This window comes from Antedon bifida, chromosome 5, assembly GCF_963402885.1.
Source record: "Antedon bifida chromosome 5, ecAntBifi1.1, whole genome shotgun sequence".
Taxonomy (NCBI): domain Eukaryota; kingdom Metazoa; phylum Echinodermata; class Crinoidea; order Comatulida; family Antedonidae; genus Antedon; species Antedon bifida.
In genome coordinates, this window is record NC_136230.1 from 30903425 (window position 1) to 30926547 (window position 23123).

Below are 23123 nucleotides of genomic sequence, written 5' to 3' on the forward strand. Positions count from 1 at the left end.
TACAATAATTGTAGCCATTATATTCAAATAAGGGTCAAATTTACAGATGAGCGGTAACGGTAATAAAAATATAGAATTGAAAAAATTCATCTACTTCCAACAAATATTGTTTTTCCTTCACCATAAACAAAATAATAATAATAATAAAAAAAAAAATAGGATGGATAGATACAGATTCTATGTGGGACAAGCTACGCGGTTTTCCGCTTACCGTTACTGCTGGTCTGTCTAAATTGGCTCAGTTATCAATAAAAATGTATGATTTACAAACCTGGATTGCTAGAACCGAGTCTTCTTCTTTCAGGCAGATGTGAAAGCCTTCCAGCCACACCCTTGTCATGCGGTACTTGAGCAGGCCCTCTGTTGGACACGGTACTGGGTAAACTTTCTCCTTTACTCTGCAGGCTGTTTGTATTACTTGGTGAACGCACTTGACATCCCGTATTGGCTGCTCGAGGGTGTTCTCACTGTCAGTCACAAGCATGATGAACGTCTCGGCAAATGAAGCAACTGCCAAGGCCTAAAAAAATATAAACATTACAAATTTGTTTGTTATATGTTTTAAACATTAAACTACTAAATCTCAAGAAGTTAAAGAAAACTACAAATTATCACCTGATTTTAAGAGAAAAAGAGTACTACGAATCTACCTTGACCTCAGATTAAAAGTTATAAACATTTAATAATAGAACATTGTAGTTACCTGTGTTGGTGAAAGTTGTCCCGATAGCAGGCCTAGCTGGAGCTCAACGAGCCATGCATACTCCACAGTATCTACCTCAGGAGGTAGGCCTTCATCTGAAAACATAGCATGCGCTCGGAGCTGTAAACCTGACAGACAAAAGCCATTCTTATTGCTACTACAGTCTGGAATATCTTGTGGCACATCCTGCAATAGATAAACATATTATTAATTTTAGAAGAGATTAACATAATCTGAATCAAGCCCATAGCCAGACTTCTTTCAATAATCGTAATAGAAAAAGAATTTGAACTTGTGTGTTCATATGCCTACCTGATTATGCTTAGCAATATGCAGAGATACAGGTGACAGTAGCACCTGTAATCTGGTTTGAAAATAAGCCTTATGTGCTTCAACCACTAGCCTGTCCATATTCAGTATCAGACATTCATTGGTCTGGTTACACAGATGCTGAAACAGACATAATATTTACATTAAATAGATGTTCTTTACCAATACACATGATCACAATCTAAGAATGGATAATAATTTAAAGCCGAGAAGAAGTAGTGGTAGTAAGCTGGCTGGAAAACTTAAGTTTGAAGAAAGAATTTTAAAACTGTGTAGCGAAACTTTATGTGGTAATGCTTTCTACTTATGCCTCAGCTCATTTTTCCCTGTACCAACAAAAGTTAATCTTTTTTTTTAATTGTAGAAAATACAAAATATAATCTTACTGTCGGTAAATATGCTTGTAGGGTATGCACAGTAAGAGCAAATGTCACCTGTAGAGGGCGCAAACTAAGAGGATTCACAATACGTTCTTCAGGTTTATCTAGTGGCTTTTGGATTGGTTGAGTCTCCAGAGGGCGCCCTAAATCCATATAATCGATATCTACACCAAGATAATTTTCCTGAAAATTGATGATAAATTTGTTGATAAAAAAAAAATTAAACATGATACAAAATACAAATTAAGCTACAAAATAAATGGTATTACCTTCAATGCCAAAACTGCTTTCAGAATTGACCCGTAAGCCACAAGAACGGCTGGACCTATATCGAGCTCAAGACTCATATTGTCCGCTGGTAGGTTACCGGGTTCAACAACCTCCCGCCAGCGGGGCTGTCTCCTGTTTGTCGTGTGTAACTTATTGCCTATTTTGGTAACTGTAATTGATGGTTTTCCATTTTTGCAGTCAGATATTTTTAGAAGTGGAACGCATTCGGACGGTGGGACGGGATGGTAGGAGTAGACGATGCTTAAACCTAAGTAAGGCACTGAGGCGCACTCAATCCAACCAGGCCTAAAAAAAAAAGAAAAGTATAAAGAAATTTGAATTTGTAGAGTTATTGTAATGGTGAAAAACAATAGTAAAGAACACCATGTGATTCCAAGAAAGATACATTCTCAACTTTAATTTTCCTATTGTTAAGCTCTGTCTATACTATCAAACTAGTTTGACAAAAAAAGTGTAACGTTCCCAAATATAGTGGTGATATGCCTAAATATAGTAGTGATACGACATCATCATGTCCATATATGGGTATATGTCTCATCAATTTTGATAGTGTAGACAGAGCTTTATATATACAGTATAAAGAAAATTCTTACATAGACTTAAGCACTTACTTATTTGTAATGGATGCCCAATCTGGGCGTGGTACTGGCCATTCTACATGGCTCTTGGTGGCTTGATCAATACCAATCAAAGTATGATAATTGGTAAAACTCTCTGGAATGTGTAAATACCCAGTTACTGGTCCAACCTAAACAACAAAATTCAAAATGGGGTTATGGAACATACCATTATACCATAGGGTGTGAAAAGTAGTAGGTAGTCTTTCAAGTATCTCTTTATAAGTAACTAGGGTTAGGTTACCGCCAATCCATTTTCCCCCCTAACATTGGTTTTCATATGTAGTTTAAAACCTTCTCAGTACAATTCCAGTCATTTTGATACTTCATGTGTATGGGTGTGTGCAAACATTTTTATACCGAACATACATTACGTTGAAAATTAGCTTACTTTAAAAATAATTTTGACAGGAACAACTACAGGTAAGAAGTCTGAGAATGGAAGAACCAGTGAAATATCCATCTGCTCTCCATTGAAAGCAATACATGCTATAAAGAATAAAGACAATTAGAAATGATAGGAATTATCATGGCAAGCACAGTTCAGGCTTTATCATTCCCTCACAATGTCACCAAATCAACTAAAACTTGGCAAATATTTTTTTTTTTATCCAGTTTTTGGTCAAAGTGAATAACTATTATGTGATCAACAAAATATTTGAAAAAAAAAAAATTTTTTTTAGGGGGGAAATATATCTTTAAGCACCCTTTTCCTCCAGACCTTTTCTCAGTCATCAGCACCATTTTTCCTCCAGACCTTTTCTCTGGTCACCAGCACCATTTTTTCTCTAGACCTTTTCTCTGGTCACCAGCACCATTTTTTTCTCCAGACCTTTTCTCTGTTACAAGCACCATTTTTTCTCCACATCATTTTTCTGTCACAAGCACCATTTTCCCTCCAGACCACAGACAACAACTTTCCTGCCACTGGTACCATTTCCCACTATCACCCTATTACCACCTTCCCTCTCTACCACTACCAACATTATACAGTACTTACTATTATTGAGGTTTGGTGAAGTACAATCTATCCAATTGTATTCATTGCACATAAGATTAAGCTCAAATTTATTCAATGTACAGTTAAGATGCATGGTGTATGGGACAAATGACATCAAGTCCTGTAAACCTTTACCTGACCAATCAGAGAGCAGATCTACAAATAAAGAAAATATGTGTTTTAGACCTTTTATTGTGGCTAAACTACTGATTAAAACTACAGATAAATGAATTGTGTAGTTAGCATCAACAAATGTGTGAGCTCTGTCCAAATTTTAAGTGACAAAAAAATGTGATGTGCCCATATATGGACTTGATGATGTCAAATCACTACCATATTTGGGCACATCACACTTTTTTTTCAAACTAGTTTGATAGTGTAGACAGAGCTTTAGACTCACCTGTTAAGAAAAGTTTGTGTTGGTATATAAGATGTACTAATGTGTGGCTGAAGTCCAGGTTTATTTTCCAGTTCTGATGATGATTCCATACTAAAGGGTGTTCAACTACGATGGAATACTGAAAAGAAGATCTGCAAGTTACTTATCAGTAAACCAATAGTATTTTTATTAATAAAGCAAATAAATATCAGAGAATAATATATATGGTCATTTTCTCTTTCAGTTTTACCTCTAATGTCTCAGTTTCTATAAAACGGCTGAATGCAAGACTAGTAGTAGCTTCCACATTGAATAATTGACCTTTGACCTCCGTTTTGTAACCATCTTCTTCAACTGTTAATGGGAATGATGTCTCAAGGTATGAGCCCTTACCAGCACTGATGTGAATTGCATCGGTTACCTTAGAAACAAAACATTTTAATACATATTTACAGGGTACTAGCAAAAACTACTTCAAAGAATTAAGTATTTAACAGTTAGGAATCAGACTATATCTAACCTTTTTGGATAGCTCTATCTATAAAATCTGTGTACAGAATGTATATAAATATTGTAATTTTTTTTTTAATATTATAATTAGTATGATGACCCTTGACCTACTGAATCTGTGGTAAAGAGAATGTCTAGTGTATTTTCCTCCAGCATGTTGAGACAAAAATCGAACGATGTCGCCTTCCTCTTTTCACCAACGTTCACTGGTTGTGTCTTCTCTAGGACTTTATAATCAGCTGGGTAGAACAGCTTCTGAAGAAAATCTCTGCAATTTAAAATGTTTACGATCAATGTTTTCGTCCAGAACCATATCATAATTAACATAAACAATGATATATTGACTTGTAAAAAACTTTACAGGCACAGGTAGAAGAACATGTAAATGTAAGGAATAATCTGCGACTTGCAGCCTACTAGGCTGAATTGCGCACAGGTGCGGACACAACCACAACTTTCTTCTCCCCTAAGGGTCCCTTTGTGTTGAGTGCTGCCACCAAACGGCGCCCGTTCATCTGTCTAAAACAACAGGGGCTGCATGGACCAGTATACCAGGGTAGCCCCCTACGCTTCCAAAAGATGTACTAGGTTCATTAAAGTGCACATGAGCCAGATATGTGCACAGAACCTCAAGTTTCAAGTCCTTATCCGAGAAGACTTGTTCTACCACTCAACTCGATTCACATACCTGTCTGCCCAGTGTCTATTGGACAAGTGGGATGTGTGAGATGCAAGATTACAGGTTTAATGAATTTCAACATACCTTTGTCTGTCAGCCCAGGGTCCATAACTGATTGTTGTAGCCTTACCACAAGTCAGATGCATTGCCAATACTGGTGGTGGTTCATTCTCTTGCCCTTCTTTCACATAACCTAAGAAGGGCATCAATAAAGGACCATGTCAAAATTATTCTAGTTACTGTATTTTGTTTGGGGTTTTAATCTGTTTTAGCGATAATAACAAGCTTTTTATTGTGGGTAACCATACACATTGTGTATTGCAGTGACTGCCTCATAAACTTCTACATTGAAACAAACTAAAATCATACGCTATCGAGGTAAAAATATTTAGTTACTGCAGTAACTCAAGTAAAATACATGAAATGATCCCCAAACTACATAGACAATTTTCCAAGAATACAGCAAAAAAGATGGTGTGAATCTAAACATTCGATATATATATATTTATAATCATGAATAAATATAATTTAATAAATTCCTTTTAGCATACCTGGTTCATCATAGAAGTAATGCACATCAAAATTGTTAGACTGCAAAACCACAAATCCCTCACCCATAAACCGTGGTGGACTAAAACAAAGAAAAACAAACAGATTAATTAAATTAAAAAATGACATGAGGATGAAAGTTCAGCTGTTATATCTACTATACTTAATAATATCAGTCTTCATAGTGCTTTGAAGACTCTACCCCCACCCTAAAAAAATTTAATTATTTCAAATTTATTCAATAATGGAATATAATTGTACAGTATAACATAGGTGTGTATTTAAAAGAACATATTTGGCACATCACACTTTTTTTGTCAAACTAGTGTGATAGTGTAGACAGAGCTTCATGTAAAATCACACTTAAAACCAGATTGGGCAAACAAAGTTTGAAAGAGTCGTCAGTTGTATAAAGTCTGTTCACACTAGACAGCACATGTAATGCCTTTGTACTTATTATACCAACAAAAAAATGAACGTACTGAACTTGCTCTCCTTCAAACCTAGGACTGGGTGAGAACATGATTTTCAGGCCCTCTCCTTTACATTTTATGTCATGCGAATACTCGTCATAAGGACACATGGCAGCCTTGGTTGTGTATGTTATGTGCGTCTCTTCGGCACCAATCCGAAGCACCGTTGGTGTCAATTTGTTACCAAAAACAACATGACCCTAGAATACATTCACAAGATGAAACAAGGAGAAACAATTATAAATATCTCCCTCAAAAAAAAAAAAAAAAAAAAAAAAAAAAATATTTTTGTTGGTTTAGTTTTTTTTTTATAAAAATCTAATGAAAAGGCCTTAATACAGGTAGTCCAAATATATATAATATATGTATTTAAACATTGAACTGTGTAATCAAAGCCCTGGTCAAAAAGTGGTTAAAATTTTGGGGGATTTCCTCATTTTCACCATTTATAAAATAATTATTTTAGAGTATATCATTTGGCAGTTTAGATGGTTATCAATAATATTAAGTGCCCTCAATATAACATATTTCAATTATTGTAAAAACAACATTTCTGAAAACAAAAATGTCTTATTAGTTTTCAGTATGGTTTAAGGATAAAATTAGAACTTACAGTGAATATATCAACCTTAATGACCCCAAAGAAATCTCTCCATAAGCTGTCTTGATGGTTGGTCTCTAACTCTGATGAGGAGGAGCTAAAAATAAATACAGATTTAGATCAAGACACAACTTATACATGGTAATGTTTATATTGGATTTTGTATGTACAATGTACTTTTCATAGAAATTAATAATAAATGTTGTGTGGAAATTAATAAACACTTACCTTTCAATGTTACTTTGTTCATCAGGAGGAAAGGTGTCCACACTCAGACCAAATAAATGTTCTAGGTTTGCGTAGAGTGTTGAGCGATTATAACAATGCAATTCAAATCCATTCAGCAAAATATTTAAGCGTGTCGATACCTGAGAACCTTCTAGATAAAAGAAAACAATTGATTGAAAAAAAAAATTCAAACACAATTTTTGTTTTCATACTCAACCAACAGCGAGCACAAACTCACCAATTACAGGATGGATAAACTATTCTATAATTTATCGTGCTTATTTGAGGCTTAGGGAGTGGAGTTGAAAGAGTGAGTTACAACCCTGGCACTAGGTCAGGATTGAACCCTGGACCTTGGGATTGGAAGGCAAGCACGTTAACCACAATTGAAGAATACTAGCTCTAAAGGAAGATAACAGAAAAGTAAAAAGACCAGTTGGAAGACCGAAGAAATTATGGCCCCAAAATGATACAGGATGACTTGAAAACAGCACTATATTACACTGGCCCACTTGAGACACACCCGGCCCATGACAGGAATAAATGGCATGAAATTGTAGAACACTCTATGTCTAACAATGATGAAGCATGTTAATATAATTGAAGAATCAACTGTTGGGTTACTCGTTTCACATACCTTCTTCATTACTGCTTGGCTTGTAAATTCTCCACCACCGAAAAATAACATACCCATCTTGCACTCTAAAAAATGTAATTAAATAAGTACCATGTACTTTAGTATGTGCATATTACTATGTATATAGTGTGTGCATATTACTATGTATATAGTGTGTGCATATTACTATGTATATAGTGTGTGCATATTACTATGTAATTTAGTGTGTCCATATTACTATGTACTTTAGTGTGTCCATATTACTATGTACTTTAGTGTGTGCATATTACTATGTAATTTAGTGTGTGCATATTACTATGTACTTTAGTGTGTGCATATTACTATGTAATTTAGCGTGTCCATATTACTATGTAATTTAGTGTGTGCATATTACTATGTACTTTAGTGTGTGCATATTACTATGTAATTTAGTGTGTCCATATTACTATGTACTTTAGTGTGTCCATATTACTATGTACTTTAGTGTGTGCATATTACTATGTAATTTAGTGTGTGCATATTACTATGTACTTTAGTGTGTGCATATTACTATGTACTTTAGTGTGTCCATATTACTATGTACTTTAGTGTGTCCATATTACTATGTACTTTAGTGTGTGCATATTACTATGTACTTTAGTGTGTGCATATTACTATGTACTTTAGTGTGTGCATATTACTATGTACTTTAGTGTGTCCATATTACTATGTACTTTAGTGTGTGCATATTACTATGTACTTTAGTGTGTCCATATTACTATGTAATTTAGCGTGTCCATATTACTATGTAATTTAGTGTGTGCATATTACTATGTACTTTAGTGTGTGCATATTACTATGTAATTTAGTGTGTGCATATTACTATGTATTTTAGTGTGTGCATATTACTATGTAATTTAGTGTGTCCATATTACTATGTACTTTAGTGTGTGCATATTACTACTATGTACTTTAGTGTGTGCATATTACTATGTAATTTAGTGTGTGCATATTACTATGTACTTTAGTGTGTCCATATTACTATGTACTTTAGTGTGTGCATATTACTATGTACTTTAGTGTGTCCATATTACTATGTACTTTAGTGTGTGCATATTACTATGTACTTTAGTGTGTGCATATTACTATGTACTTTAGTGTGTCCATATTGTTGCAATGCATAAAATCATGACATCTGTAGTGTACATATTGCAATACTATATATAATTTAAATTCATGAATAAAAAATGTGTTTGTTACTTTACCTGACTGAAAAATCATTTGTAATGTATGCGACATCGCGAAACATTAACTTGCCTGATAAGACTGATATTGATATCGAACCTAATCATGAAAAAAAAATGTAGTCATAAATTAAATGTAAATTTAATTCTCGCTACTTATCATAGCATACATTATAGTGTTGTGTTTCATTTCCTGATTGTTATACAGGAAGCAAATTAATTGCACTAAAGAGTTTAAAAAAAATGCAATAATGGCGTTGCTTAGCAACAAAGTGACTAAATGTAAGTGAAACTATTAATATGAATATAAATTATAATTTTAATTAAAATATAATAGTTAATTATATCTCAACCGTAATAGTAATAGTAAATAACGATAAAATAATTTTTATTTTATTATTAACGTCAGGTAAATAAAATAATCATTATTTACTATTACTATTACGGTTGAGATATAATTAACTATTATATTTTATTAGTAATACCAACCGAATGAATCTTTTCAATGAGTTATAATTTTAATTTATCAATTTATTTTTGTACCTCTTATGATTTAAATGAAAATTATTTTCTTGCAAAAAAAACCCCCACATATTTTAGTCAAATCACTTGTGATTTTTAGTCTATATTAAGTTCTCATTTATATTTATACAGTACTGTCATTTATTATAGACTAATTCTTTATGTTGAGTACTATTAAAATCTTAAGAAAGTAAAAAAAAAATGTGTGTACCTATGTGTATATTTCCATGTCTGTGAAACTTGTTGAGAACGGCAGTGATAAAGATGGCAAAAACCCTAGAGTTGTAGTATGTGATGTAAACAACCCATATGGTAGTAAAGAAGAGAGTGAGGATGAGGACGAACGACTCTTTAATGAGGTCACCAAGAGACGATTCATCTGGCTGGGGTGTGGAGTCCATCTGTTAGACCTAGTATTAAAACTTTAAAAAATAAAAATATTAAACATTTAATTTTAATTAAAAAATCATTTCTGAAATAAAGTTTAATGACAAAAAACAAGATAATTGACATTTCAGATCTATCACATAACCTAATTAATTAAAAACCCATTACAAATAATAAATTTCAGTATATAACATAGATTTTTATTACAGTAGTCTACTGAACTGTATTGTAATGAATTGTAGACTCAGTCAGAACATGGAGGTATAAATGCTTCCTTTACTTCAGGAAACAATTTTAATCAATTGACATATTATAATTATTTTATAACTAAAAATTAAAAAAAAATTAAATTAGACTGTCAGTATTCAGTAACAAAACATATCCCATCATTCTACCTGCGATTTTGACTGTCATACAATTCCGGTTACGACCATTTTTGGGCCCGGAGTTATTATAAATTGGGCATATATAGAATACTTTCACCGACACCATGCTCATTTGACATTTGAGCCATTCATTGATTGCTCCCCTTTTTACCTTTCACACACTCTCACACGCCCCACTTCATTCAGAGCATTTTTAGGCCTAGGCCTAGGCCCTACCTGCTGTTGTAAAACTACCGGATAATCATTGTATGTTGGCTTATAAAAGTCTTAAAATAACAGCGTTTGAATGTGATTCATCATTTATTCTAAACTGAATGCAAAACATCTAAGACAGAAGCTTTTGTAGGTTCGAAATATGTGCGAAACTCCTGTTTCCGATGAAAAACCAATGAATGTAAACATGAATAATGAGGGCGCTGTGCTGGTATTTTATTTTATAAATTGCCAGGAATTTTCATGAATTGTTCTAATGTGTGTATAACTATTTTAAATATTTACTGAAATATCCTTAGAAATCACTTTATAATGAATATATTACTCAAAAATATTGTATAATGTTCTGTCGAAGTAGTAACTACTATATTTAGTTTTTAAGAGAAATTAGTATTAATTGCTTTTAGTAGTATTATTTTGATTCTTGGCAATTTTGAATGGTTTGTTTTTGTTTTTTTCCATTGATGAGAATTTTGATCGGATGATCGCTCTTGCGAAAGACAACTGTTTAAAATACAATGTTTATTTATAATTAGAAATGTTTCAAGTGGTTTTATCGGTAGTATAACGATAAATAATGTCAGCCGTGCCACTAGTTCTTCGAAAATTCAATATCGCTATACAAAACAAGGAATAAAATGGCAATGTTTAGCCTAGGCCTTGGCCTCCGTAATCAAACGCAGAGCGTACTATCGATAAACCGATCCTTCTCCCATGTCGTTAGTGCGAGCTCTGCTTGTATGACTTGTCTACGGAGGCCTAGCAAAATGTATTTATCCGTGTGTGATTACCCCGTAAAATTAAAATCTAACTATATTTACAGACACCTACATTGTAAAAGTAATGTTAAAAAAACAGGCCATGTTTTAAACATATCAACCACAAGTTTTTCAAAAGGTTAGAATTTTTTTTTTTTTTAATTTACAAAAGACGTTCTTGCTGTATATAATAATAATTACATTTAAAAAATTAAAATAATAACTCCTCCCTGTGTGATCTGTGTGTGTGTCTTTCGCTGCTTACAAAATTAAATTAATAATAAATGCTATATTATTAATAAATATTCAAATTATTAAAATATAGTGTCTGTGTAAACATTTCTGAATTACTATTTTAAAGTTTATTTGAAACTATTTTAATGACTATATAATATATTTATTTTAGTTAAATTTTGCTCCTTGCAAAATTGATGCTAATAATATATTTAATATGTCTGTTGTAAACATTTCTGAATTAATAATTAAGTTTAATTATTTATTTTAATAATTTATTTAAATAGATAATTTATTGATAATTTCTGCTTTATTTCTATAGGTAATATATTTAAAATACTGTATCCAGAAACCTATAGCAAAATTTTAGTTTTTGAAGCTGTAAGAACTTTATGTAACAAGGCACCCACAGATGATACTGATAAAACATTAAAAGCTGGCACAAATAAAGACTCAAATGAAGAAGATAAAACATCTAGAACACCAGATGGCACAAATGATGATTTGACTGATAACATTGAAAACCAACATTCTGAGGTACCACCAGAGGTCACAACAGAGGGTGAGCCAGAATTCAAATTCATGCAATATTTTAATTGTATCTTAAGATTGTTTGATATCATTCTTTTTTATCTTTTTGTTTTATCATATTAGAAATCATAAAGCCTTACATGTTTCGACGCAAAAAAGTGGATTACAGCCGCAAATATAGCGACAATTCTACCATCACAGCTATTCGTGCTATGAAGGAATATTTATTAAAATCAAGGTACATGTTTTCACCTGTAAATAAAAATAAATAAATAAATAGTTTTTGAGAGAAAGTAAGTTTTCTGCTTGAGAACACAGAACCGTCTATATTATACATTTAACAAACTTAACATTTTGCATTATTTAAATCAACAGTGATTTAGAGAATTTGCGGAAGACAGCGAGGAGAAGTCCCTACGACAACCAGCAAACGTTGATGGTCTATTTGCGTTCAGACGTTGAGGCTAAGTATGAATTTAATTATAACTAGTTATACACATATAAAGCTCTATATATACTATCAATCTAGTTTGACAAAAAAAAGTGTGATATGCCCAAATATGGTAGTGATATTCCCAAATATGGTAGTGATATGCCCAAATATGGTAGCGATATGACATCATCATTTCCATATGGACACATCACATTTTTTTTGTCACATAAAGTTTGATAGTGTAGACAGAGATTTATAGTGATAATTATTGTTACATTATTATGCAAATAAAACAATATTAAATAGTTTGGTTTAATTTTCAGGGCTCTTGAGGTATGGGGAAGCTCTGAAGCGCTCAATAGGGCAATAATAAAGAAGAAACAGCAGGAGGAAGATCAAAAAGAAAGTCAGTTGTCCATTATATTTATATATTGTAATTTGGTTAAAGCAGGCCACTGCAATCTACACACAGATTCTGTAAAAACCAAAACCAGTTACTCTGAGCATTTCTAATTGAGAGGATAGCCCACTAATAAAGTCTTCAATAGGCCCATCAGAATGTTTCAATATTGATTGCTATAATAGGGCCTGCATTTCATTGCTTGGCTTATTGCTTTTTCCACATGTCGCACTGTAAATTAAATAAATAATACATTTTTTTTAATGACTTTTGTTTAGATGTGTTTTTATTAAAGAAAGCTATCAAACAACATGACAGTTTCTTCGGTGCTAATAAGGTAAATATTTTTGTATACAAAATCAACATTTTTGAAAATGTATTTGAATAGATAAAACTAGTTTCAATTTGATGATGAATAATTTTGTTTTATTGTTTGTTCTATCTTTTACATTTAGCCAACTGAATCATTTTTTGATGGTACAGGAAAAGTTGTTATGCTTGCCATTGCTATGTAAGTAGAGTATTGAACTTCTAGACTAACGGTGCTCTAGGCAGCGCTTTAAGTATCATTACAGACTAGTTTTTATGTCTAGCTAAAGTGTCATTTGATATACAAGACATGTCATGTCAAGCGGAACTAACTGTCCAGGGGTAGCTACCTACTGAATTGAGTTAACACGATGTATTTTGCTAAGCTATCCCTACCCCAAATTGTTCATTTTCATATGTTGTATTGTATGTTATTGTATGATATGCGAAATTATATAATTATTTTTTTAGAAATTTAGCAAATTTTGGATTCAAGTTGTTAGCGTGGCTGTACTCCGGTTCAGCCAGTATGTTCTCAGAAGCAATTCACTCAGCGGCAGACGTCTGCAATCAAGCAATATTGGCTGTTGGCATAAATCAGTCTATAAAGAAACCGAACCCAGATCATCCGTAAGTATACCATTCACATTGGTATATGTTGAATATAAGCCCATGGGCCTATTTGTTATTCAAAATATTGAGGTTTATGTTTGGGTATACTGAATTGGCTGAACTTAAAGAAAAGGAAGTAGGCTGTTTACTCCATGACCACTTTTTTAGAAAGTACTGGCATTTTATTTACATAAATTCTCAACAACTTAAAGCGCACTGCTGTTGCATACAAAAACGTCCATCTATCCTAAGCGTCCTGTCTTGTCGACTGCCACGTGTGCTGATTTTATGCCTATAAAGCCTTGTCTGCACTATCAAACTTTATGCGACAACAAAATGTGATGTGCCTATAAATGGACATGATGATGTCATATCACCACCATATTTGGGCATATCACTACAATACTTGGGCACATCACACTTTTTTTGGAAAACTAGTTTGATAGTGTAGACAGAGCTTTATTAGTGGCACATCTACCATAACCACTCGGCTGTACTATACTGTAGTATTTACGAGTTATCTAATCTCATGCAATCTTTTTATATACAGGTATGGCTATTCAAATCTCAGATATGTATCCTCCTTAATAAGTGGAGTTGGTATCTTTTGTGTTGGTGCTGGCTTGTCCATATACCACGGTATCCAGGGACTCATTAATCCCCAGGAGATGGAATCACTTCTTTGGTCTTTCTGTATATTAGGCGGATCCTTTCTCTCTGAAGGAGGTACGGTAGAAAATTTAAGACACATTTTACTATTTGGATTGAAAATAAGTTTTTAGTGTAGGTGGTATAGATGTTAAATGGTTGTTTTACCTGAGTGTCATATTAGTTTCTGCGGTGTTGTGTTTAGCAAGAAATATGTACTGTATATTGAAAAGACAATCAGTTCTTTTGTACACATGTACCATTTGTGTTGCATGTACATACAAATATATACAAAGAATTCTCTAATTGCATAATTTTTTCTTTACTTAGCAACGTTAATGGCTGCAATTAGTCATATCAAAGGTCAAGCAAAAAAGAAACAAATTGGTTTTATGAATTATGGTAAGTACTGTAAAAGTGAAATGGAAACACTTAATATTTAAGGGAAATATCTTGATTGATGAATACAGCAGTTACCCTTATAAGATATTCCCTCCACCATATTAAAGTTCTTGTTAATAGCTAATTGTGATTTTAGTCTTCCAACATTGCATCCAGTCATATTGCTACTGTATATTAGATATACAGCAGGCTTTACCACGATAATAAGGAGTGTTCCCTTTTAGACAAATATTTCTCTATATTTTCTAATTTACGTATACTTCCAATCCAAGTTCTACAGAGTAAAGACCCAAGTGTAAATGTAGTTTTACTAGAAGATACCGTAGCTGTCATTGGAGTAACTGTTGCTGCAACCTGTATGGGGCTAACATCATTAACAGGGAGTCCAGTCTATGATGCTGTAGGCTCTATTGTGATCGGAGGCCTTCTAGGTAAGTAACTATTAAGCCTTCTGGAAGTAAAAAGTAGCTGCTGCTTGGTGGTACTTTTTTCCCAATACCAAGGTACATGGTTCAATCATGAAATAGTGGTAGGGTTGTAACCCATGGCTATTTCTACTCCACTCTCTAAAGCTCTACACTATCTGTCTACACTATCAATCTTTATCACTACCATATTTGGGGAATACTTTTTAAAAATATTTTGACATCTTCTCTCTTTACAGGAGTAGTTTCAACTTTTCTAATCTACACCAACACAGAAGCCCTGGTAGGGCGCTCAATACCACAAGATCAGCTGACTCACATCAGTGAAGCACTTGAAAATGATGTTATGGTCAGGTAAGGATACCATCAAAGGTTTATAGAAATCATCAATTATTATTATATTCGTTACAGGCATAGTCAGAAGTGTTATGTTGACCAATCACAAGTGATGTATTATTCCAACTGTCGCTTGTCATTGGTCAACTCTCTTGTGTTGCGTCCTTACGTTGTCCTAGCAGGAACCAAGCTTAAACAGAAATAAACACATTTTTATTTTTTATTATGAAATAATTTTAGAGGCGTGTATGATGTGAAAGCCACTGTTATGGGGGTGGATAAAATCCGATTCAAGGCCGAAGTGGACTTTGATGGACAAGAAGTGACCAGGTCATACCTTGATGGACAAGATATAGAATCTATGTTAAAGGTAATAACTTTAATATTTGATTGAAATGAAGTACAGTATGCAAGAATGCAATATATTAGTTTTTCAAAAAAATTAAAAGATTTCTTATTCTGTTATAAAGAGTGTTTTCTTAAAAAGGGACATTATTGTTTTATGGACAGATATCAGATTGTAAATGTTAATTTTTTGTTTACAGGATATGAAGGAGTTTGAATCATTGGAACAACTAGAACAATTCATGCTGCGCCATGGTGAAAATATCATTGATAATCTTGGGGTCGAAGTTGACCGTATCGAGAAACAAATTAAGGTCAGTTGTCCATTCACAATACCCAGTGCAAAGATTATATTGCAATGTGATGATTTGGACAAAATCATTGAGTATGATTGTTTATTATATCATATTTTATTTCTCTACAGAAAATAAACCCGGATGTCAGACATGTTGATCTAGAAATCCTATGATGGATGTCAGGGAACTACACATACTAACAGGCTCTTAGGCCAAGTTTCTGTGATGGATGTCTGAGGGAACACATCCTACCAGGCCCTGTAGCAAAGTCTCAAAATATGGATGTTTTTGTCACATTTTACAGGCTTACATAATTCAAATGAGTTGTGTGTTACTATTGAAGTATACACATACAGTACTGACAACATGTGGCAATTTTAATGTTATTTTCATGTAAATGTGTGCATTCATGTTATTGTTAACATGCTATTTGAGTACAAAAACAGTATTAGATATTTTATAATAAATATTTAATTCCACAAAAATTATTTTGTATGTTTTGTTTTATGTAAAGTACCTTCAGTAGTTGGAGGTACTGTACATATAATAGGTTTTTATTTAAGACTACATTGGCGATAAGACAACTTTGGTCCTAAAGGTATCCCAATAGAACTGTACAATGTACAGTAATATTAACAATTTGTGAAATCAACGCTATTAGTTGTTATTTTGAATTTTTTTATTTAATATTTGTTTGGCAATACTGTTGAATGAATAATAAATGTAAAAAAAGAAGATACTAAATATTTGTTGATTTAATTTATTTCAATCCGAGTTGCATAAAAATATACAGTATCAACAATTTAATACTGAATTTGTAATTAATTGGATATCAAATATAAAGAATCTTACAGAACAAACATTTCCTTTTCCGCACCAATGACCACACATATTTTTTCATCTGTTTAATAATGAATTATTATAAATTCTTTTGAAATATTATAAACCAGTTCCCTTCTACATAATAACATTTTTCAATCGTGACATCAGAAAGTTGTGAACATAAAGACTCCAACTCTCCGTCCACAAACACGTGGTAGAACCTGTGATACACTTCAAAATCTTTTTCACTTGTCACTTTCTCTCCTGGCTTTTTAAAATGCCATGGTACAAGCATGTCTTGCTGTTTGAACTGAGTTCTGTTAGAGTGTACGTTCAAGTCGGAATTAACTGGTGTTTCTACACTGGTATCTCCTAAGCTAGCTAAATTTTCATTGATGGTAATTTCTGAGGTAGCAGATTCTGATTTTCCAGTAATTTCTGATAAATCAGAACTGTTCAATAAAGTGGTCCCTGCTTCTTCTCCACTAACTTTTAAGGAATCTATTTTATCATCTTGAGTTGCTTCTTCTGAGGAACATAATTTGTCATCTGATAATCCTTCTATATTCAAATTAGAAATACTTATATTTTCTACACCCAATTTATTCTCAATCTTTCCATCTTGTATTGCACGACTATTAGTGATGGCATCTGATTTTGTCTTTTTCAAGTATGTTGATTTTTTCTTATTCTTTTCTTGTTCTAATGCCCACACGGTAACCAGAGCTTTACCACCGGGCCTTAAAACGCGAACGATTTCTTTGAGCCCGTGTAACCTTCTCTCCTGCAAAAGATACAAAGTATGCATAATTATTAGCAATTCCTTATAGACTAAAGCTCTGTCTACTGCGACATATTTAGGAATATCATTATCATATCATTTTTTTTTTGGTCAAACTAGTTTAATAGTGTAGATAGAGCTTTATAGAGCGCATTATGCTAAAGCTTCAATTGCAGAAAATAAAATAAAATTGGATTGTATTGAACAAAAAATTTAAAAAAATAATTACCACAGTTGTAAAATGATGTAGAACAGCAATACAAATACAGACATCCAGAGAATTGCTACGAACTGGTAAGGAAAGCGAGTCACAAACAAAAGCTTGATGCGACCTCTCGCGACACACACTGACAAGATTCCGACTACGATCACATCCAAACTATCAAAAACATTAAACTTACATTGATTGAACTGTATTTAGTTTATTATAATTTGCATTAGAATATTTTTTATTACAATTAATTAATTACAAAATGCAGTAACATATTCTACCTTATAAAGGTTTGAATTTATTCCAAGATATTTTCCGTTTCCACAGCCTAAAAAAAGAAAATTCTTTAGTTAAGCTACAAACTTAACGTGACAAAAAAAATGTGATGTGCCCATATATGGACATGATGATGTCATATCACTACCATATTTAGGCATATCACTACCATATTTAGTAAATCACAGCTTAATACAATAAATACTGTTTGCTTTAATAATTTTACTGTGCTAGTGTATAACAACCACATTTTGACTGTTCCTTACCTACATCCAAGACAACTGAGCCAAACGGTATCCCCTGCAGGAAGTCAACAACTGGCGGCCATGCCTTATATCTTGTTTCGCTGAAATGTGACGCTATATTGTCGTACACATCGTGAACATGACTGGCTTCTAACGTAGCTGCTTCATGCTCTGTGCTTGGCAGCTTAACTGGAGTCTTGGAAGTGCTACTTACTGCCTCAGAGTCTTTCACATACCCCTGGCTGTCACATCTTTCAGCAAATTCTAGAAGACAAATTGTTTGTGTATTCCCTGAAACTTATACTGGTTAAAGAAGCCTATTAATACAATGAAAATGTAAGCCTGCTATCACGTACAGTACTTCAGTACAGTAGATTTCTTTTAAGCAACTTACCGCATTTACATGGAGTCCACTTCACTGATCTGAAGGTAAAGGAAGTGCGGACGCCTCTTGGAACTACAGTTAGGGCTCCCATATTTAACCCGTCTTTGGTTGGTACTACATCACTTTTTCTTGATATTATTCTACACGAATATATACCGATAATGTAAATTCAACATTTTTTAAAAAGGCAGGTATTCCCTGCCTGATGCTGATTGGCTTAAAGACCTTTAACTCAAATATTGTAAACCTCCATGACACCTGCCTCTGTATGCACTATTATACACACTATATTACATCGCATATTAAAAAACGAAAGTTAAGGAAATAAATACACAGAAATTGATATTTACCCATGAGACCAGAGATAGCGTGCCTCACCAGAGAGAACCAGCAGACTTCTTGGTGGTAAAACCAAAGGTACTTGACAACCATTTGGATGGGTGAACAACATTACAACCTGTAGAAGAGAAGAGAAATGGCAGAGAAAAATGGAGGACATTATGGTTCAGAGTTATTTTTAATGATTGTATTAGTTTTAGTATGTTTAAAATTTTCAGGAATGTTGGTGATGTTGAATTTGGCATACACTAATAATCACAGTACAGTAAGATAGAAAAAAAGAAATACACTATTCAGTAATAGAGCTTGGGGGATGCATGCAATGCAAACAAACCTGTGAGCCTAAACTTAATGAACAGAAGCCATCTTCAAATGCAGAGTGAGTATCAACATGGGATGGTATTCCTAAAAGAAAAGTACATTTTAAGTTGGTAGTTACTATCTTTAGATCAAAAGAATCCATTAGATCATATACAATGTCATTATATGGTCAGTGTATATGTATAAAAAAAAATTAAACTTTCACTTCTAAAGCTCAGTCACACTATAAACTAGTTTGACAAAAAAGTGTGATGCACCCAAATATGGTAGTGATATGCCCAAATATAGTAGTGATATGAATATGACATCATCATGTCCATATATGGGCACATCACACTTTTTTTCACATAAAGTTTGATAGTGTAGACAGAGCTTAAGAGCCTTACCATGTCCTGGTTGGTACTGATTAATAGTGAGCTGATCTAGAGGGTATTTAACAAGGTCAGAGGTTAAAATCCTATCAGCTATTCCTTGATACAACACACCCAAACCACCAGGCAGCGGATTGACGCGATCAACATCATTGGTATTGTAACAGAACCGATAACCAAAGTGTTGAACCTTTCGTTGTTTAAGCACTTGATCTATAAAGTAGATACAGAGACATGAATGGTAGAGGAGGAGCAACATATATATCTACATCTATTATTATTACTATTATAATATTATTTATTAGTAATTAAATTTATTATAATATGATTTGTTTGATTTGAATAAAATTCAAATGTTATAGTTATACAGGGAGTAGAGCTAGATAGGCATGAAGTTGCCTTTTCTCTTCTTCCTTATTTATTATTTATTTATTATATATTATGTTATATTTATGTATTTGTTTTTTTAATTTTTGGATGAATAAAGAAAGAAATCAAACATAGGCTTTAATCCAAAGTTAATTTCTTTCTTTATTCTTACAACCAACAGTGCAAGGCACCAATTACAAATTGATAATAAAATATACATTTAAAAAAACAAAGATAAAATTTATATAATAATTTCGTTCAAAATTATATAATTAGTAAAAAGGTTGAAAAAAGGTTTGAAAATGTCAGCTTGGTTTGAAAGAACAATACCTGTTTCGAGGGTACTAGTGTCCCATTGAAGGCTATAAAGTAACTGCTGTTCTAAGGCCTCATCTATGAAGTCCTGAATTAAGTGCAGACCTGGGGGTAGGGTACTTGTATCTGGGATGTTCCTTATATACGCTGGAACTGCAAAGAAAATAAAACTTACTTATATAATTTTAAAATGGCAGAATAAATGAATTAAACTGTAGATATAAGTACAAATACTTGTTGTGTGGAGGTAAGTGTTAGTGTCATGTTTGGAAATATAAATTAGGGAAAGTATGTTATATTAATGGTTGCAGGCACTTGGCATAATATATTATAATACTTGTTGTGTGGAGGTAAGTGTTAGTGTCATTTTTGGAAATATAAATTACGCCAAGTATGTTATAATAATGGTTGCAGGCGCTTGGCTAATATATTATAATACTTGTTGTGTGGAGGTAAGTGTTAGTGTCATTTTTGGAAATATAAATTACGCCAAGTATGTTATAATAATGGTTGCAGGCGCTTGGCGTAATATATTATAATACTTGTTGTACGTGGGGGTAAATTTTAGTGTCATTTTTGGAAATATAAATTAGGAAAAGTATGTTATAATAATGGTTGCAGGCGCTTGGCATAATATATTATTTGTTGAACGTGGGTGGAGGAAATACGTTAGCGTCATTTTGTAAATATAAATTATGCTAAGTATGTTATAATAATGGTTACAGGCGCTTGCCATAATGTAATTTCCTGCCATTTAATTACATGCTCTGTGTGTACTGACAAATATAATAATGTTTTAGATTATCATAATTCATATTTCCAAGCCTTTAAAGACATTAGTTGACAGTAATAATTCAAGCTTGGTTCCCACTGGGACGCAATGCATCGACGTAAGCAAAACAAGTGAGTTGACCAATCATTGATGGATCACCATCGTGTCATGATTGGTCAAATTACTTATTGTAGCAAATGTGGCGTAAGGTAGAGGCCAGAGGTAGAAACCCTAAGTGGCCTTCCAACGCTGGAGGCCTCTGGCATTTTTAGCCTTTTACAACACATTGTAATGCCTGTTTTTCCTCTGGACACTGCTCAGGGGCCCCATAAGCTCCGGGGCCCCTGGGTTTAGCCAGTGAGCAGCCGTTATGCCACTGTACCGTAGGCTTACATTCTTATGCGTTTCGTCCAATTGAGAACCATACTATAACATTACACATACCATCATTTACATACAAAAGATAAAGCACAACCTTCTCTGGTCCTAGTTTGTCATGCAATTCAAAAGCCTGCAAATTTTGAAATGCTTTCTCTGCAAAAGACGATGTTTTAAAGCTCACAAAGCTGTATGGTTTGCCCTCTACCATGAAGACTCTTTCCAATCCGCTGTACTGTCCGAACAACTCAACCATCTCATGGTGCTGAATTTGGTTTAGTAACCCTCCATTTGCAACAAATATATCCTATAGGAAAGTTTAAATGGTATATAATAGTTTAATAAACCCATGTGCCATTGTATTTTCACAAGTATAGCTATATTCAAATGCGGAATCTTACATAGTGTTGAGATGGATGCTAAATTTTGCAATATCAATGGTAAGGTAGGTCAGGTAGATTGGCAACAAAGCCTCACATAGTTTTTAATCTCTCACTCTTTACACTGACAAACTAATACTCCTTCAACATCACCTTTAGGCTTTACACACACTGGGATGCCAACACCAGTCTATGAAATTACCAGAGTTTGGCCAAGGCAATCTAACAACAGGATGCTGAGCTCCGGAGATCAAAGGGTATTTCTGTGGCTTCGACAGCTCAGCTCCACGCCCCTTAATAGACACCAAGCCCCACAGAGAATATATACATAGTACAGTACTGTTGGTATTTGTCACAGCCAGACATAAGATCAAAGGACAGTTACGAGTTCCTATCTTGGCAAGGCGAGCTCAGTGTCCTGTTAAGCAATGTGAACAAAACATTTTTTCATCTTTTCTAAAATACCTTTCATCAAAAACCTACTAACTCATACTGTATATCACAGTGACATACCTTGGTTGGATGGTAGCTTGGCTTTATATTTTCATGCTTGAGCAGAAGATGACGACACTTGTTTAATTTCTTCCCCAATTTACGATCTTGTTTTGTTGATTTTTTTTGGGTTACATCACAATTCATACTTTCGTTCTTCATACTTCACTGGTATTCATCTGAAATAAATATTAAAATATTTGAAATATTAATTTTTAATTATAATTACTCTTATCCTTTAAAATTGACACTATCGCCACACCACAGTACTAGCCCAGTAGGAGGCCTAGTTATGCTTAGTGTTCAGGGCAGTAGCTATCCCGACCATACAGAGCCTAGGCAGGACTGGCCCTAGCTAGCCCCCGCCTACTATACCTCCATCCACTATGCCTAATCATCTCGTTAGTTCATACACATTTAGTAGGCCTAGGCCTAGCGCCTAGCTAGCTAAGTTTAGCCTGCCTTATCATTTTGATGATGCCTTTATTTTAGGCCTAACCTTTATTTTCAAAACCTAGTAAATATAGATAATACTGCGCAACCTCTTTTACAATGTGGTTATACAGTACATTCTATCTTCCTTCTTCAAAATCATAAATCTTCCACACTTTTTCTTTTCTTTTCTTCAATCTTTTAGCTGCTAGCTCTGCTCATCTCTCATCTCTCTCTCTCTGCCTAAAAGTAGTATATCGCCCCCTACGACTAACTAACATTTTTTATATTCATTTTTTTTTTCGTGGAAGTTTTAACTGCTGCACTGTACTTTATCGTTATTAATTTATTTTTCAGTACAAAGATATTACAAATTAGTTTTGTATCTTTCTTGACCAAAAACAACACTGTTCCCAAT

General features: G+C 33.5%; 3 protein-coding genes across 12 annotated transcripts in view; 1 reads left to right on the forward strand and 2 right to left on the reverse strand.

The window, feature by feature from the left end:
* Nucleotides 1-9593, reverse strand: part of LOC144843546 (bridge-like lipid transfer protein family member 1) — a 34388-nt gene extending 24795 nt beyond the window's left edge. For 6 of the 7 annotated variants that reach the window (XM_078700359.1, XM_078700362.1, XM_078700361.1 and 3 more), the window contains exons 1-19: nucleotides 9313-9593; nucleotides 8601-8679; nucleotides 7378-7442; nucleotides 6741-6891; nucleotides 6525-6609; nucleotides 5921-6111; nucleotides 5441-5520; nucleotides 4974-5082; nucleotides 4322-4478; nucleotides 3951-4121; nucleotides 3722-3839; nucleotides 3322-3477; nucleotides 2713-2810; nucleotides 2316-2452; nucleotides 1683-1989; nucleotides 1420-1596; nucleotides 1016-1153; nucleotides 704-889; nucleotides 272-520 (exon numbers count right to left, since the gene is read on the reverse strand). In XM_078700359.1, coding sequence (XP_078556485.1) covers nucleotides 272-520; nucleotides 704-889; nucleotides 1016-1153; nucleotides 1420-1596; nucleotides 1683-1989; nucleotides 2316-2452; nucleotides 2713-2810; nucleotides 3322-3477; nucleotides 3722-3839; nucleotides 3951-4121; nucleotides 4322-4478; nucleotides 4974-5082; nucleotides 5441-5520; nucleotides 5921-6111; nucleotides 6525-6609; nucleotides 6741-6891; nucleotides 7378-7442; nucleotides 8601-8679; nucleotides 9313-9502 — 2844 coding nt within the window. In that variant the 5' untranslated portion in view covers nucleotides 9503-9593. The remainder of the gene's footprint in view (nucleotides 1-271; nucleotides 521-703; nucleotides 890-1015; nucleotides 1154-1419; nucleotides 1597-1682; nucleotides 1990-2315; nucleotides 2453-2712; nucleotides 2811-3321; nucleotides 3478-3721; nucleotides 3840-3950; nucleotides 4122-4321; nucleotides 4479-4973; nucleotides 5083-5440; nucleotides 5521-5920; nucleotides 6112-6524; nucleotides 6610-6740; nucleotides 6892-7377; nucleotides 7443-8600; nucleotides 8680-9312) is intronic. The other variant, XM_078700360.1, reaches the window with a different exon arrangement.
* Nucleotides 9594-10562: 969 nt separating this feature from the next.
* LOC144842149 (proton-coupled zinc antiporter SLC30A9, mitochondrial-like) lies at nucleotides 10563-16371 on the forward strand. Its single transcript, XM_078698541.1, has 15 exons — nucleotides 10563-10984; nucleotides 11402-11641; nucleotides 11734-11848; nucleotides 11986-12078; nucleotides 12367-12449; nucleotides 12722-12780; nucleotides 12899-12954; nucleotides 13224-13382; nucleotides 13915-14090; nucleotides 14343-14414; nucleotides 14687-14845; nucleotides 15079-15193; nucleotides 15416-15545; nucleotides 15721-15834; nucleotides 15945-16371. The coding sequence occupies exons 1-15, from the start codon at nucleotides 10726-10728 to the stop codon at nucleotides 15987-15989; spliced, it is 1875 nt and encodes a 624-aa protein (XP_078554667.1). The 5' UTR covers nucleotides 10563-10725; the 3' UTR covers nucleotides 15990-16371.
* A 191-nt stretch (nucleotides 16372-16562) lies between these two features.
* LOC144842148 (tRNA (carboxymethyluridine(34)-5-O)-methyltransferase alkbh8-like) lies at nucleotides 16563-22946 on the reverse strand. Of its 4 annotated transcripts, none has more exons than XM_078698539.1 (12): nucleotides 22843-22946; nucleotides 22295-22452; nucleotides 21468-21708; nucleotides 20267-20404; nucleotides 19583-19780; nucleotides 19210-19280; nucleotides 18887-18993; nucleotides 18546-18676; nucleotides 18173-18415; nucleotides 17912-17958; nucleotides 17649-17798; nucleotides 16563-17422 (listed from the first exon to the last, which is right to left on the reverse strand). In XM_078698539.1, the coding sequence occupies exons 2-12, from the start codon at nucleotides 22433-22435 to the stop codon at nucleotides 16736-16738; spliced, it is 2154 nt and encodes a 717-aa protein (XP_078554665.1). In that variant the 5' UTR covers nucleotides 22436-22452; nucleotides 22843-22946; the 3' UTR covers nucleotides 16563-16735. The 4 variants fall into 4 exon arrangements, with proteins under 4 accessions (XP_078554665.1, XP_078554663.1, XP_078554664.1 ...); XM_078698537.1 differs by having other exon boundaries at nucleotides 22816-22943; XM_078698538.1 differs by having other exon boundaries at nucleotides 22773-22913.
* Nucleotides 22947-23123: the final 177 nt, after the last annotated feature.